At 38.6% G+C, this 17,678-nt stretch overlaps 1 protein-coding gene across 7 annotated transcripts in view; it reads right to left on the bottom strand.

Annotated features, from left to right (window-relative positions):
- The window catches only part of LOC128019902 (dachshund homolog 1), a 103,420-nt gene extending 86,040 nt beyond the window's left edge, over positions 1-17,380 (bottom strand). For 3 of the 7 annotated variants that reach the window (XM_052606241.1, XM_052606242.1, XM_052606240.1), the window contains exon 1: positions 16,583-17,380. In XM_052606241.1, coding sequence (XP_052462201.1) covers positions 16,583-17,145 — 563 coding nt within the window. In that variant the 5' untranslated portion in view covers positions 17,146-17,380. The remainder of the gene's footprint in view (positions 1-16,582) is intronic. The other 4 variants (XM_052606238.1, XM_052606239.1, XM_052606243.1 and 1 more) reach the window with 2 other exon arrangements.
- Positions 17,381-17,678: the final 298 nt, after the last annotated feature.

Here is a 17,678-nt window from a genome sequence, read left to right as displayed (position 1 = left end):
TTATTTGTGCAAACTTTTCCCATTAATTATTACATCTTTGGAGATTTGGTTCTTCATGCTCTGGGGAATCGTTGCTATGTTCTTGGTTTAGCTGAAATATAAATGTCTCTTATAATCCTATTTGTCCACTTTAGAATCGGGAAGATAAAAATCTTTATTATCTAGGGGGAGGGTTCAAGGGACCCCAGCTCAGTGCTTTCAGCTTGAAATGCTATCATCTTCAAAGGGAGAAGAGGATGTCGAATTTAAAATCAGAAATGTATCAGGGATCTCTATGCTCCTTACAGTACAATACATCTCCACTGATTAAAATACATCAAAGCCTCGTCATTCGTTCCTCAGAGCAATAAGGGTGGATTTTAATTGCAAAATGTTAAACCTCACAATTAAAGGCTTTGTGCTTCTTAAAGCTAGCCCAAATAGACACCGAGAGAGCAGCATACAAATGAGCCGGTGAGAGGGAGAGAGAAGAATTAAATGATAGCAGTAAAAGCAGCCTGTTAAATGATAAAGCTGTAGAAGACCAATCACGGCACACACCGATAATACTACAGTGAAATATGTCAACAGATTGCACTTTCACAAGCTATCGTTTTTCCCTTAAATTAAAGCCGTTCCTTTAAAGGAAAATCCATGCTCAAGTGGCTAAAACAGGTTTGTGTTTGCGAGAACACTAGTGTGCCTGCCAATGATAAGGAGCTCGACATTACGCGATCCTGCTATAAAACAGTTAACACTCTGCCAATGCAAACAGTTACTCAATTTACATCCTACAGTCATGAAAAAGTGCTATAAAGTTGTTACCGGATTGCTGCCATCAGATTATAGACGCACAATGCAAAACTTGCCTATCTACGAATTCCCCACAAAAACATCTTGCAGCATTAATTAAACGCCAATGATAGACACGGCATGCTTCTAACAGACCTATCAACAATGAAATTAGGATTTGCTGGCAAAAGAGCATTCCAGGGTCCCTCGGAAGGACTAATGAAAAACACTTGCATGGCTAACCCATCAAAAAAGCTAGACTGGAGGAGAACGGAGCAGCATAGAGCTCCAGCAGCAGGATGTCATGTGAGGATCTGGAACGTGCGACCTCTCATTTCATCCTTTAATAAAGTCGCACCCAGGTGGCCATGATGCCTTACAGTTGCCTGGGGCTCCCAAGTGCTAAACAGGAGCTTGGGTCAATGTCATTACCCTACATCGCTCTCTTCCCTGTTTTCCCGGCATTAAAACCTGCATGCTTTGTTTTCCATTCCATGTCACAATATGAAAGTCTGTTATCAAGATCAAAACAAATCTCAGTAGGAGAAGATTGTTCCATTGCCTCACTGATTGACTTGCAATGCACTCTAACGGCAGTTGTGAAATGATGAGGTGAAGAAATAACTCAACTAAGACCAAGCCTGTGGGATCAGTTTGAGGTTAAAGCATTGGGAAAGTCTAGGGTAAGATGACTTGGTTGGAATGATGAAATCCTTGCCTGCTTAACATGAACACAAACCTTAAATCAAAATCAACAACAACAAATAAATTCCTAAAAGGGCCTTGGTACTCAAATGCTACGTACTTGCAGCTGACAGACTGCAAATGAAATTAGCCTAGAGGTGGTCATTTTTCAACTTGCTACGCTAATTCAAACACAAACACTGAAAGAGGCCTGGGATTTCATTGTGCAAATGATCTGCGTGTAATACTTTCATAACTTCCTGTGAGAAAGGAGCCCGTTGGCCAAGACGCCAGAAAAACTTTCAGGTTATCAGAATGTCTGTAGGCCGTTTCTTTAATTAGTGCGCGCAATTTTCGTTCACATAATGTCATGGAAGGATAATGGAAAGTTAAATAAAGTTCTCCTCAGGCTCAGCACCGTTCCAATAGATAGAATAAGTGCTTATATTGACAGATGAAAAGATACCTGTCTGGTTTACTGCTCATTCTTACAGTAACTTAACACTAGCACACACCCACACATCTGTCAAATCAAGGCTTTATGCTGTAATTGCAGGAGAAGGAAACTGCATTTTTCAAACAGTTCTAACAGACGGCAAATTACGTTTATTTCGCAACATGGATGCAGCTTCAACAGTTTCCTGTCTTTGATTTATGTGTCCGGGTTTTTCATAACTTTCAAATTCATCAAGGCGGTTTTCATTCGGAAACCGAGTGAAAAATCTTTCTAAAACATGGCCCTCCTAATTAGAATTATTGTAACTCTGACAAACTCTGGACAGAGACGACACTTAACTGCCTTTTCAGGCCCTGGACTCACAGCCTGAATACAGATTCTCTACCTGTCCGCCTTTCTGTATTGTTCAAACCCTTCCACCATACACCTATTTCCCCAGTGGGAAGCAGGTGGTGTGTGGAGGTGTTTACGGAGAGAGTCTAACTGACAGCTGGCGGGAGGAGACTCAAACAGCTGCAGACGAGTGGGGGAAAAAAAGTGCGAGAGAGAGAGAGAAGGCAAACAGCTCTAATACCCTCAGGGTTGTCAACTCCAATCCCCCAACCCACAATGCTTTTAACCAAGCAAACAGAGGAAAAACTGTTGCCGTCTCAAGACATCAGTCTTCAACCGAACTCCCCCGATCTTGGAGCGATTTGGCGGGCTTGAAATGGGACGATAAGAACAGCTAAAAAAAGAGAGAGAGACTTAATTTAAGCTTCATTTAAGTGTTGATTTAAAAAAAAAAAGAAAAAAAAAAAGTTTTGTATTTACAGTATGGTGGACGGGAAATGTGTGTTAATTTCTCCTTTCAAGAAGGAGGGCAGTATCAAAACACACCAGATCAACTTCTATACCGCTTTGTCTGATTCTGCCAAGGTTATTGGAGACCTTTTCCAAATTTCCTAGGGCTGAAGGGAGAGGGGTGGTGGTGGTGTGTGGATGAGTGAGTGTTGTGCGAAAACTGATTCCATGCAGATAAATCATTTGTACAGATCAAAAGACAAATAGGCGTCAAAAGAGAAAAGATGCTTACGAGCGGAGAACAATAGAAAATGTGAGATGTGGGGATCGCAGCAGACGGCCATAGGGATCCAGCTGTAAAGGAGACGTGCCGTTTATTTGAGCAGAGTGTGGCTAGGCAGGTGATCCTTAGTAAAGTTAACCAAGTGCTTCTGATCCCATATGCCTGCAACAGCCACTGCAGTTCACACCAGAGTTGTGCAAAATTCAGAACTGAAGAACTGTCTCCCTTTCAATTTATGGGTGTGATTTTGAACTGAATTGGAAACAGAGAAAGTTGAAAGTAGAGTTAAAAGAACTGCAATTTAAATAAATTCAGGTAATGTATTCTGAGAAATTGAGTGTCTGTCCACAAATACGAATTTCTTAAATATGATAAAAACTATCAGTAAAAAAATATATATATACCAATCATATATATATATATATATATATATATATATATATATATATATATATATATATATATATATATATGATAACTGGCTTTTAAAAAAATGCTGTTTACATAAAAAAATACAAGCAATTCACAAAAGTTTTTAATTTGTAATCTTATTTTACTTTGTTTATTTTACTTATTTTACTTAGTGTTTGTGCTATCTACTCATGCCCATCCCTAGTTATAATAATAATGCATTATTTGATGCTAGTGTTATCATGTATTGTTTAATAATAGAAATAACCTAAAATCCTAACTTTAGGAGGTTATTTACAATTATTTCAAAGGACATTATTTTCAGGAATTCAGATCCTTCTTATGTTTTGTCTTAAGAAGCATTGTTAAGAAAAGTTTTTTGTGAACACAAAATGCTATGACCTTTCATTTAAAACAATAAGAAGAAAAACAGCAGTTCTGTGAATCCGAATCCTTGTACACATATTCTTTTTCTAAAAATAAGTAGAGGGAACTGGCCAAGTACAGTTTGTTTGGGATGCACGATAGCATAGCTTCTTCAGAAACAAAAGGCAAGCAAAAGCTAAGAAGAAAAGTACTACATCAGGCACTAAACACTGCGCTATTCACAGATACCACTAGAAAAAGTAACATATCACTTTTATGGGCCATGTTCTCCTACCATTAATGGCTAGTGAAAAAGATGAGGCCATATGAGTACAACCTTGAAATGAAATGCCTGCCATGGTTAATTATATTTGGTTGTAAATTAGCTTTAATAATACATCGGCTAACACATTTTCAACACACACCACTTTAAATACTTAACATGATGCAGCCATTGCTTACAAGTGCAGGGCAGAAAAAGAAATGAAAACCAATTTAATCAAATAGGGCTGAGATTGGGTCAGTATATTCCCTAATAGATTTGGATAGAGGGTCAGAGACACTTTTAGGTGTCCGCTAGTGGATTTGCATGAATGTAAATTTACTCTTCTGGGTCGCAGGGTAGTATAAATAGCCCCAAGTTCCTCAAGCCGTCTTTATTCTAAACAGCAGTTATTCAGAACAACTGCTGCAATGGTGAAATTAAAGGGGGTTGGCAGGGGGAACGTTCCTCTTGCCACAACAAAGGAAGGAAATCCCACTTAGATTTGTACTTCTCCCTTTCTTCTACCTTTAGCGGCTGTATCAGAGAACAAACAGTGCCTGAAGCTGGTAGCCACCTGCAATGTATTCCCCCACCCCCATTAAAGTCCTTCACAGAAATCAGAATTTAATAAATCACCCTGGAGTCTGACAGAGTTTATCTCAAGGGGTCGTTTCGACTCGGGAGGAGCCGCTAGACAGACAAAGCCTAGGCTGATAAGATGTGAAATTAAATACAGTTAGCAGTTGGAAACAAAGGACGGAATGTGTCACAAGCCACTACGTAACCACCAAAAAGCTTATTGCCAAAAAAATGGCAGAGACAGGAGGTGATTCATTTCAGTTTGCACACATTTAACCTCATTTGCATGCTAACTGTCAAAATATCTTTCTGTCGCAGATACGTTCAAGAGCTTTCATTAAGGCCTGAAGTTGACATCCTTTTTATTGAGGCATGGCATATAAATCATCGCCGTCGCACACCCGCACATCTGGATTGGAGATCTTGCTCTATCATGTTATGCTTCTTTTTAAACACATGACAGGCGTGACACCAGTCATCGCTTAAGGTAAGGAGAGAGTTATGGGAGTGTGGTTTATCTCGGCATGAACAAATATCCTCACTTAACGTGTACAGATTATTTACCACGACAAATACTCCACTTTAGTAGAGACCCTGTTAAAAGTGAAGTGAGGATGTCATTTTGCATAACTAGCACCACCAAATAGAATTGCCGTCACTTCACTTCGTCACTCCACTTCAAAAAAATGTACTGTTTTCAAACAGGTTTCCTAAACACTTCCATTGGTTGGAAAACTGTTATTCCCACCCTCAAACTCACCATGTCGGCTAGTCAGGATGTTCAAAACAAAAAGAGCAACGTTTTTTCAAAAGAGTCACGAAGTTTACACTTTTTGGCATCTCGTATTAGGGAAATGGTGCAGAATTCATTCAGTGTCTTACATAAGTTTTCATACAATCTGCCTTAACTGCATTAAGGGTTTTACATTTCCTAAACATTTCATCAAATTAATCAAACTGTACAAATTCACATGAAGACACCAACTAATTAAGTAATCAGGGTTATTTATTATTATTATTATTATTTTTTATTATTATTATGACATGGCATGATGACACATAACAGTTATTATGACCCTGATATGACAAAGCATATGATTAGAAACAGCACACCAAGATTTGAAACTTGGATTTAAAGTTGCTCTGTTGTGTGGATCCTTTCATGTTCAGTATTGGCTAACCAAGCTGTCTCTTAAGCTGGGATATAAAACGTTTTAGATAAAAATGGCATGTTTCACCTTTAAGTTACATAGGTTAAAAATAGGAAAAAGAAACTACCAACAAGACAACTCTAGGGCACATTAAACGTCAGCTAGTGTCCACTGCTAGCATACTAATGGTGTGTAGATGTGCTAGTAACATACGCCAGCTCTAATGAAAGAGGTGAATTAGAAATTTTAAAGGAGCACTTTGGCCCTGTCTTTCATTAATAACACTCCAAGGTCCAAGAGGGTGCGAAGCAAAATGGTGGGAACAGGCTGACCTAATGGTGCGGGTCGCACCTAATCTGTCCCGATTCGGTCCGCGTCACCGACGACCTCACTCGCTATCTGTTTCTCAAACTGATGCCTTCCTGCTGGGACGGCGTGGCTGGAGAGCTGTCAGGGTGCTGGCCTTTCTGGGATGCTGCGCTATCTCTGTCTGAACCAGTCCGCTGTGGCCTGTTGAAAAGAGCTGTCATAGCCTCGCAAGTCTCTGACATTCCTATTGGCTTGACCCTGACCCTTTGAGAAGCACACCTTTAATTATCCTGTCTCAAATCTCCCTCCATGGTAAAATGAATATATATATATATATATATATCATAGCCGTGAACATGTGTGGTATTCTTTTAAAGTACACATTTGAGGGTCCCACTCAAAGCTGTGTGACTCTTGGAATAATATTAGACTATTTGGAATGTGACGGTGAAACTAGCAAGAGACACAGCTGCAGAAGAGCTCTCTTTATCTTTATCCAGGAGGGAAAATTACATAATGCCCCAACAACTATGAGCTTTGAGTTTCCAGCACTCCACTACAATACTTCAAGTATAAAAACAGCACAGAGGACATAAATATGATGTATTGTTTTAGCTGCCTTCCCCAATATCCTCCCATTAAACATCTCTGTCACTGATAGGAGTGTAAAGACACATTTGATCCTTATAATCAGATCGCTGGGCTTGCTTTTGTCTCACATTCCTCTTCTGACATTTGAAAGGTCAAGAGTGTGAGGACATTTGATAACTGCAAAATCCTCATACTCCTTTTTATAACCCTTAATCTGCCATCTCTGGATTGGTAACATATCATTTTATCTTTGGAAGGAGGGCTGGAGAGACTAGGAAACTAAGTCTGTTCGCATTTGTTCACCATAAGGTGAAGCTTTAGGAATTTGCTGCAGTGAAGGCAAAAACTGATAACGCTCTGACCGCAATAAAAGGTTAAGTTGCTACACAGAAATACATGCTTGCTAAAAGAGCCAAACTACTGTACCATAAATAATGAGTAAGGGAAACTGTTATTTTTTCTCTCTTTTTTTTTTTTTTTTTTTGACTTCAGGAAAGGGTGCATTGTCGACACTGAACATGTAGCGTGGGTTTAACCCAAATATTTACACACTATCACACATATCAAGAGTGCTGTTATTTCCAAATGCAGATTTTAAAAAATGCCTATCACTAATACGCAGGAACACAAAGAAAAACAGTACCTATTTTATTTATATATTTTATTTATTTATCATCATAGTGATCAGAGTGATAATAAGAAGAACTTACAACAAAGGAAATGACAGTCTTTATCTGTTGTTCCTGTTGTTGTTGTCTTGTCAAGGCTTTGCTGTCCTCAGTACAGCACACAAGGCTTTCCGCTGTGCTCCCAGCACCGTGTTCCCTTCTCCCTCCTCTGCAGGACAGTCTTTCCCATTAAATAAGTCCTATTCCACTTAATGGCAACCTTGGGAGATCTGTAATGCTTGAAAGCACCAGCTCTTAACACTTTGTAGTCACAGAAAAGTATTTTTTATTTTTTTATTATTATTTTATTTTATCTGCTCATGTCATTTAATCATCCGTATTCTACCGAGCTACTCAGAAACAATTTTGCAGGATATTAACTTCTGGCTAAACCCTGCTTGTGCCACTTGTGGTTCCACTCAACCAACAGTCCCAAGGGGGCCAGAGCCCTCCTCACAGTGTAATGAGCTTTACTGAGCTGAATAAAACAGTTAATAGAAAGGTAAGATCAAAAATGCATGAATCATGAATTATTAGCCAGATCCCAATGAAAACGGCTCTGGTTAAGTAGACGTAGATGACTGTATCATTTTTGGGGCGACTTCAGTAGTGCAAGAGACAGTTTAACAGCTTTTTGAATGGATATACCATACCTCCTCCATGTATAAAGTTACTTAAGTGCTCGCCTGCAGGGAGAACCATGTCAAATCGCATTGAAAATACCTTTGAGGAGCAAATTGAATGTATTAGCTTAAAGGGAGGTAATGTCTATGGGGACCGCTGACACTTAATACTGAATTATCCCAGACAAAATACAAAGTGAAGTGATTCACTGTTCTGTCAACCCCCACCCCATCCCCCCAAAAAGATACAAAAAAAGACTATTTTCTGTTGGTGAGAAAACCTACTTAATACTTGGTTGGCATCCACAGAATACACAGACAGGCAGTGCCGTCCCATGAAAACCATTTTTGTTCCATTACAAAAAACTAGGTCATCCTCTCATAATTGTCAATCATGAAATAAATCTTTCTGTGCCGCAAATGAATACTGCACTGGGATTGAAACAAAGCTTACTGGCATGCAGTGTCAGCTTGACTTAATTCATTCTCCTTTTCAGCCGAGCCTATTCATATGTGAAGTTTACGGATATCACACTGCCTGTTCCAGAGCGGGATAATGGATGTGGACAGACACATTATGCTGGGAATGTTGTATAAGCACAGCATAAGCTGTCTGAATGGAGACACAGCTCACAACAGAGTTTAAAACGTGAGACCGGATCCACTACTAGAATAAATTATCCTTCTCTTAGACTCTTTGGAAGAATATTCCCTTCCAAGCACATGAATGTAAATGTGTAAATGTATGTACAGCCATGAACCTCTTTTTTAACGGCTATGAAAGGAAAACAACAAGCAGAACTTTCAAAGGAGTCGTTTTCTCTGAATCCTCTGTTAGTGATGTCATGTCTTAAAATATATCCACAATCAAAATCATTAGCAACGTAATCCTTTCTGGTGCAGTAGAAGCATGGGTTTAAAAAGACATGAGCATGTCGTAAAATTAATAGTGGTAATGCAAAGGCAACAATGGGTATCATGAGAAAGAAAAATCACAAAAGAGAGTTCTTAAATGTCTCAAAAGTTTCTAATTTTTCTCCTGGGAAAAATACCCCCTTCATCCCAAAGTATCTCCTATTGAGTTTTAGAATAAATGTTCATTTTCAATATCAATAATTCAATATCAATACGATATTTCAATACAAAGCCCCCCATCAGATTACATATCTCCCATCAGTATGTGAACTATGCATTCATATTAATTTGTCAGTAACAAACTCTAATTTTTTTTTATTAAATATATTTTTTTAATTCCTCGTAGGACAAAAATTCTCATACAAAGTTGAGAGAAAGTCTCCTGAGCTATGAAAGAGCCGCTTTTAAGAAACATGATTTTTGACATGATCTGTTTAAAATAATTTTACGATCAAGAGACAATGAAAAACATACAGTACAACAAAAACAACCCTAACTAAGCCTAACTAGGATTTTATATATATTGATACAACATTTTTGTGCATTCCAAGTAATACACTGTCAGAGGATTTCACCGTCCATCTCATGCAAATTATTACAAGTAATTATAAGACTGTGTTTGTGTTTCTGAATATGTAATTGTTCCACCACACAATGGCTTGAACACAATACCTGTGCCTGCTAACTGTTCACAAACTGTCAGTCTTTAAGAAGAGAGTAATAATAGCCGGGTACCACAGCCACTTGCTATAAAAAAAAAACCTTACAGAAACCTTAGCGAGAGGATGACATTTGAGTCAAGAGGAGAAATTCAAGCAGAGCTTCATAGAAAGAGTTAACAGAATGACTGTGTCACTGGACTTAGACAACAGCAATGTGAGAAGCGCTGGACTACTTTCAAAGGAACAACACCTTTGTTGGCTGATAATGAAATACAGTAAAGCCTATAGAGGGTTTTGGATGGTTTTGACTTTGTACTACGGTTATTTAAAAAATTACAATTAGTTTTAAATCGACTGCATTGCATGTTGGGAATGGGATATTTACCCTGCATAAAGTCGTGCTACATTACATGACACTCGTTCACTATGGCCTTCATCTGGTATTCTATGATCGGGAAACTGTTTGTTCATAAAAAGGCTAGCGATTACTAATGTTTCATATTTGCAAAAATATGCTTCCTCAAAAGTCTGCAAGAATGAGATACAAACACACAAACAACTGCATCGAAATTGGCAATATATGGGATCCTCAGTGGGAACGAGCACCGAAATTTGGCTTTTCTATTATAATTCAATTGTGTTAAATTGACTTGATTGGCTTCTGTGCAGCCCGTGAGGATCCCAGCTTCATAAGGAGGCCTGGCGTCTCAGCTTTGTCAAAAGCCCATCATGCTTTGAGCTCTGATAGAGTTCCATTCTATTCTCAAGTGTCATTAGCTGTGGCCCAGGTAAAGATTAGATAACAATCAGAACTTTCTGAGATACCTTTAGAGGTGTTAGAAGTCTTTTGTTACACTGCTAAGAGAGGAATGTGAAGAAAAAAAAACCCTTTTATTTCCTCTTTTCTTTCATTCCTTTGAATTATCAGAGTGAGGACTCTTCAGATGTTTTGGCAGTACAGAAAAAAAATGTAAATGTATTTCTAAGCAGCAAAGAAAAACTCTTAAGATGCCTTGTTAAGCATATTTCATGGAGTATTCATAAATGACTAAATATATAATTCATGGCAGAATTCTGAAAGCAGTTTTATCAAAGGTACTTTAATAATATAATTCGATTTTGCAGGAGAGCTTGAAGTGAATTGAATTGAGAGCGCTATTTATTTGGTCCTAGGAAAAGAGTCTCCAGCACTCCAGAGCTCTTTGTTTTTCTTTAATGGAGGCATGGTGCTCTCATTGCGCTGTAAAGTGGTGCTTGATCTGACCTAAATGAAAACAGCCTCAAGATCTCAGCGGTCACCTGTCCTTCACAGCAGTCCTGCCAAAACCTGCTGATGGCATCTCCGAGCTTCCCACACCTCCTTGATGCTGTTTATGTCTGCGGTTCAAACGTAAATATTCAGCTTTTGCAGTCTTCTTTCAAAACCACAGAGCTCATAAAACATCCCTCATGACTTTCCTCCATTGTATAACCATGTAAATATCACTAGTACAGGGTAGTTTTCCCATCATTTTCTTTTATCACAGTAGAGTGGGACAAGAAGAGGCCATTTAGTTCAAACAACGCAGATATTTCCGTGATAACATGAAAAAGTTTATATAGGAGGAGATTCATCATTTGATAGGATCTTTAAGAAGGGAGGGGGTTTGGAATCCCTTTTGAGATTGCTTCCCTGAAGTATTCTTCTCCTTTTTCTGTCCTGTCAGTTTCGACATGAAAATGAAGCAAGGGAAAATTAACTCCTGATACGGCTACGCTGAATTAGACGGAAAAAAAAGAAAAAAGACAAAAAAAAAAACACTTTTTAAGGATTCCAGCCTTGTCATTTTCAATTTTCTGCTCTTTGGATATGGTTGTATTCAGATTCCCGAACATCTACTCAGCATATCAATCCTAATTAGACAATCTGGGTCTGCGAAAGGATGAGGCTGAGTTATTTGCATAATTTAATCATTAATACTCAGTGATACATATTTCCGAATGCATTTGTCTTTCTAACCTTAGGGCAAAAATATTAATACGATTAGGCTATAATTCTTTAAAAAAGGAGGAAAATAGGAAACCAGAAAGTGCACTCTCTTTTTAAACTCCAGCTTTGGGCTATATGAAAAATTAATTAATTTCTGGGGAAAATCAATTTCTTTATGTGACCATATTAGACAGAGCCGAGCAAAGGCCCGGAATTGCTCTCCAATCAAGAAATCTCATCTGTTCCCTCTAACTTGTGTCAGTAGTGGTTAGAGTCCCTGCGCGAGCCTCAGTGATCTGCACACGGCTTCCTAAATATGCTGTAATGTGGGAGGGATGGTGGCTAAAGACATGCCAGGGCTTGGAGTCAAACAGCTTGTGATGCATTGCTTTTTCCACCAGCAATCGGTCTCAAGTGTGACTATCTAGGCTAGTTTCAATGTCCTGTCTCATTTTATACAGCTGGTGTTCAGAAAAAAAGAAACCTGTAGGTGATTCGACAACATGGTAACTCTTACTAGTTTGATTTGAGACTGATTGATGACTCACACCATCAACACAAACTGTACTAAAACTCATGAACGACTGCTATTTGCACAATTAACGACCACTCGTATTTTTTATTTAAAAGATAGCCAATTATCAAAAAAAAAAGAAAGAGAGAATGAAAATGATGGGTCCCACTTTTTTTATTAAGTGGCCTTAACTACTATGTACTTATATTTGAATGAATCATTTGGTACAATGCATGTATTGTGTTCATACATGTTTTTACATTGTACTTATATTTGAAAAAAAATACCAGCATTTAATTACATCTATAATTGATTTCTGTAATTACATTTAGTTTTTTTATGTATTTTTTTATGTAAGTACATAGTAGTTAAGGCCACTTAATATAAAGTGGGACCTTTAGAAAAATGTTTCAGTGTTTTTTTGGCCACTCATTGAAAACATGAGTTCTGCATATTGGAAATTAAGAGCGTGTGTAAGTACAAGAGCTTGAACAGAGGAAACGCATCAAATATAAGTGCTTCAAGAAATGTATGTAATTATTTTTCCTCCTAGAACTAGAGTTTCAAATGAACCTAAGTTAAACACAGAGTTATCAAGTTGCTATTATCAGTGTCATGTTCATAACAAACTGCTCTTTTACCATCTCCTCTTGCACTGACAAATGATGCCAAGTGCACAGTTAATTTGAACACACATGGCTAATCCTATCAAGGAGAGCTCCAGTGATTCACGGCAACGAAAAAAAGAAAAGAAACGGACTGTCTATCTGCTTCATTTTCGATCTATCAGCACCGATCGCGAGTGAGGAATATGGAATCATACATATGATTTGTAAGAAAGTGCTACAATGAATCTGTGATTTTAACAAGCCTTTTAACATGCACCCCCCCCCCCCCCCCACACACACACACACACACACACTCCAACCCTTTCATCCTAATCAGCATCTGTCTCTCTGTTTTTTGAAGTTATTATCGCCTCAGCTCCCTCTTGGATGTGGTTGCTGGGTGACGGGTATCTTAGCACCCACTCTGACTGGGAATGATTTGAATTCGATCCAAAGATTTCCCATGAGTACCTGTAAACACATCCGTGCCTTGTCGAAAACAAATATATCAGAAGAGCCCTGCAAAGAGAGCGAGAGAGGGGGAAAAAAGAGCGATAAAATCTGCCACTGTGTTAAGACGCACCCCTGAGTGCTAAACAAAATAATGGTGCTCCTCTGTAAATATGCCAGTCTGTGTTGTACACAAACTAAAATATTTTGTCAAATGTGATCCACTTGTGACTGAGGGATAAATCCTTCCAGTAAAATATAAATATAATAAAATAGAAATGTGAAACATAATTCATTAAATAAAAAGAAACACAAGACATCTTCATTCAATAAAATTTAATTATAATAAAAAAATCTAAAATATGCAAGTGCATTCATATGCATCTATTTAACCTGACAACGTCTGTCAATTAAGTCCCTGGTCCATACCCAGACTAACAAACCCTTCGACTTAACAGCTGGCTCAACACTCACCTCTCTTCCTTAAGAGTTAAAAATGTCACCATCAAGAACTGCACCGTCCCACACAGACAAAATGGAAAGGAAAACAAGTAGCTGAAGTATTGCTTCTCACAGGGCAGACTCATAACTCCTATGAAAGCAGAGAGATTACAGCCCTGTATCTGTTCGGCAGCAGAAGGTGCGCATTAATCTGGGCCGAGGGTCCCCGGGAGAACAAGTGGGGGGAGCCGCAGGAACACGTCCTTATGCGGAAGGTAGAACGGGGCGAGTCTGACTCGGCTTCACGGGGAATTCTTTTAACGTGAGCAGACAAACATGTAAGGCCGCTGTTATCCCGTAGCAAAGAGGATTATTAGCAGTTCTTCAGCACTCTGGAAGTCAAGCAGTGTGCTGGAAAAGTGAGACCGCAGGAGATTATGCTGTTTTAAATTATTATTATAATCTCTAGTTTTTGTGTCTTTATTTGCAAGACAATGGGAATAGGATTTGAACACAACCCAAGCCAGACTCAAACTTTACCACTTATGCTGTTCGCGTGTGCATGACACAATGCACCACACCTCTGACATTCTCATGGTATGATATCATTAATTCCTCCTGTACATATCACTTCAAAAAAACTAAACTCAGAATGTGTGTCATAAAAATGTACACTGCTTTAGATAAACTAAATGATCCTGCCTTAAAATTCAACATCTAAGCATGTAACGGCATCCCAAGTCACGTCCACACAAGAGTTATGACTTAGTGTGCTGACCTTCCCTGTATGGAGAACCAAACCAGATGTAGATACATTAAATCCACACTGTAAATAAAAGCCAGTGTGTTTGTGTTCCATCCAAGCAGTTACCTTTGTCCATACAAATGATGTAATCCTCCAAATGGGAAGCAGACATGGAGGAGGTGATTGATTTCAGCATATCACCGGCAGTACCAGGTGCTTTCAGAGACAATTACAGGCCTCTCTATGCAGCAGTAATAGGCCAGCACTTTAGCGTCATTAAAGCAATGTGTAGCACTGCATTATCCTTTAACCCCATCACTGACCACTCTCCTTCCCAGTCCTGGAGTTCAAACCACACACTCCATCACCTCAGGACCCTGGGATGGGCCGCACGAAGAGGAGGGATGCCGACCTGAATGCAAGCTCAGGCCCAGAAGGTGCTCGGCACAGATAGACAGCATGGGAAAGACTGAGAGCAGACTGCTCCATTAGCACCGCTGCTGGACAAACACACATCGCACTTGTCATAAAACTAGAGGGGAATATTTACAATGCACATTTTCAGACAAAAATATATAATAAATACGCTGCTTTAAATAAAGTGTACAATGAGCTGCATTGATTAAAAAAGCAATGTATTTGCTGCTATTCTGCAGCTGTCGATGACTAGCCCTAAGAAATCCAAAATACGTGTTTCACAAGAAAGAGAATATATATATATATATATATATATATATATATATATATATATATATATATATATATAAAGAGAGAGAGAGAGAGAGATATTAGTCAACAATGCATATTATAGTTTTATAGATTTTGTAAAAATGTGTTCTCTTCTTTCATATTTAGGGTGTTTTTTTAGAGTTTTAATAAAACTGAAAATAAAATACACTGAATGAAAGTGGCATTTGTCCAAAACAGAAAATCATATTATGAGTGTTATTCTGTTATTCTATTATTTTAATTAATAGTACTGTATGAAAAAAAAAGAATAATAATTATATGATAAAAAATAGTTCCTATCAGATTGCACATTCAGTCATCTATTGACTGTCATAAATCTTATGTGCAATCTGTCACAATATTTTCATAAACCACTTATGATTTAATTTTACGTTTTTACAGCATTGAAATTCCTCATTAAAAATATTATATATAAAACTGCACAACACTCGGGCTCGAATTGCTGCATGCAAGGTGTTTTCATTTAAGACGAGCTGTCAACACTCAGACATTTTTAAATTAGCTTACTTTTTCTAGTAATTATTGGGCCTATTCACTTGATCACTAATGGGTGACATTAAAGTTTCAGGGCGAATTATTCACCGATGTTACAAGCAGTAATTGTTTCCTGTGTGATTTTGTACCTTCAAGCACTGTATCACTCCTGCCATTAAGTATACAAGCACTTATTGACCATGATTTGATTTTTCCCCAGAGGACGAAAACAGCAGAAAGAAATGCATATGAATACAACTAACACATAGGAAAGACCATTTACTGTAATAATTCTGACAAGCAAGATTATTTAAATCTCCTCAAATAACAGAAAAACCTTTCAAATAAAATTTTCCTCAATGTGAGCTCATCAAAATCTGTTAGTAGCAAAAATGCGTAACAAGAAAAAAAAAATACCTCTCATGCTCATAAACCTGCACATGATTTTCACAAAATAAATTTGAGCCAACTGTCCTTTATGAATTATTAATTCTCCTAAATATTTGAAAAAAGAACACCCTGTATTTTAAACGCTCTACTACAACAATTCAACAAAATGTTTTCATTTGATTATATTCAACTTTACACCATTGCAAAAACTAGAGTTAGTCGCTTTATAGTATTCTAGAATCTGTTGCAATTTTTTCTTTATATTTATCATAATTATTTTAATTATAGAAGAACAAGATGTGTTTCTTCAGTGGTTCTTTGAACACCTTATGTTCAGTAGAAATCCCTCTACTTTTCTCTCTGTGTAGAGTTCTTTAGACCAAAGTTACTGATGTCACATAAGTAAAGAATATAAAACTACAGAATTTCTTTCTTTATTCATTTGTTTGATTTATTTTATTAAAAAAAGGTTCTCCTGTGACATCAGATGGTAAAATCCTTTTGGACTGTAATTTAATTTTTTTAAGTGCAAACACAGATCTGAAAGTACTTGCAAATTTATTGTAAGTTATTTCCACATATTATTAAAATAATTAGCGTAATGCATAAAGAAGCCACATTACGGTTTTACTAATCGTACTTTCTATTGGAAGGTTCACTTCACTTCTTTATCTAACTTTTCTATTGATTATTTGTTTTGGAGTACTAAAAGAGTCTTCTAACCTGGCATTAGTGCAGTCGTTGTAGAGGGTCTCGAAGTCTTTTCTGCAGATGAGTTTGCAGCGGTTGACCCCGGGCTGGATGGCCCCCAGTCCACGCAGGACGCGGACCTGCTCCACGTTACACACCACCGGCGTGATCTCCAGCCGCTTGAGTTTGGTGTAGACGGTGTGCAGACCCCCGACCAGGTGTTTGAGAAACAGGTCAAACGCCTGGGGCAGGCAGATGAGCTCCTGTCCGTCCACCGTGAAAGAGGCCACCTTAGCGCCCCTGAGCTCCACCATCCGACATTCATTATTCTGCGGGGTGTTCTCAACAGGGGACGGGGTAGAATACACGGGCTTGCCGGCCAGTGGGATGCTGCTGGTGTTGGTGCTGATCAGATCCGTGCGGAACAGATTCTGGGTCGCTGACTGAGAAGGAGACGCAGAAGTGGCCGAAGGCGAGGATGATGATGCTGCGGTCGCGGAGCATGATGATGATGATGCTGATGATAACGAAGAAGTTGAGATCGGACACGAATGGAGCAGAGACGATGGGGGAATCAGAGCTGCCGATACGGCCATGGTGTTCTGCACCTATCAAATAAGTTCAGACGGGAAGGAGAGCCAGTATGCAAAAGTAGCGCAAAGAAGCAGAAATCCACCCCGAGTGCGCTCCGCCGACGCGCGAATGGATCTGAAGAGGTGCCGTGCCGAAATTAGGGCTCTGAGAAAGATTGAGAGAGAATGACAGGAAGAAAATGAGGAGAAAAGTGTGCCTCTGCTCTGTGGATGAGTTGTTGTTGTCACAAGGTACATAGAGGGAGGAGCCACTATCAGCCCTTTGAAACGGAGACATGCACAATCTAATGCGACCCTTAGCGGAACAGCGCGCGGAACAAAACCTGCGCTTTTTTTAGGAATGTTCTCTGAAACTCAACTTAATACGCCGAGCTCCTCTGCCACATGTCTAGACTCCTCTCTCCTATTATTGTTCATTATCTGAAAGTACGCTTGAAGTTCACACTTTTTGAGTGAGACAATAAGCAGATACAACTTTTTATAATGTCATTTATATTGTATGCTATACATTTAAGCAAAATACGTGAAGAACATTT

This window comes from Carassius gibelio, chromosome A9 (assembly GCF_023724105.1).
Source record: "Carassius gibelio isolate Cgi1373 ecotype wild population from Czech Republic chromosome A9, carGib1.2-hapl.c, whole genome shotgun sequence".
Classification (NCBI taxonomy): domain Eukaryota; kingdom Metazoa; phylum Chordata; class Actinopteri; order Cypriniformes; family Cyprinidae; genus Carassius; species Carassius gibelio.
The sequence above is the reverse complement of the archived record's forward strand: the minus strand, read 5'-3'. Positions and strand labels throughout refer to the sequence as shown.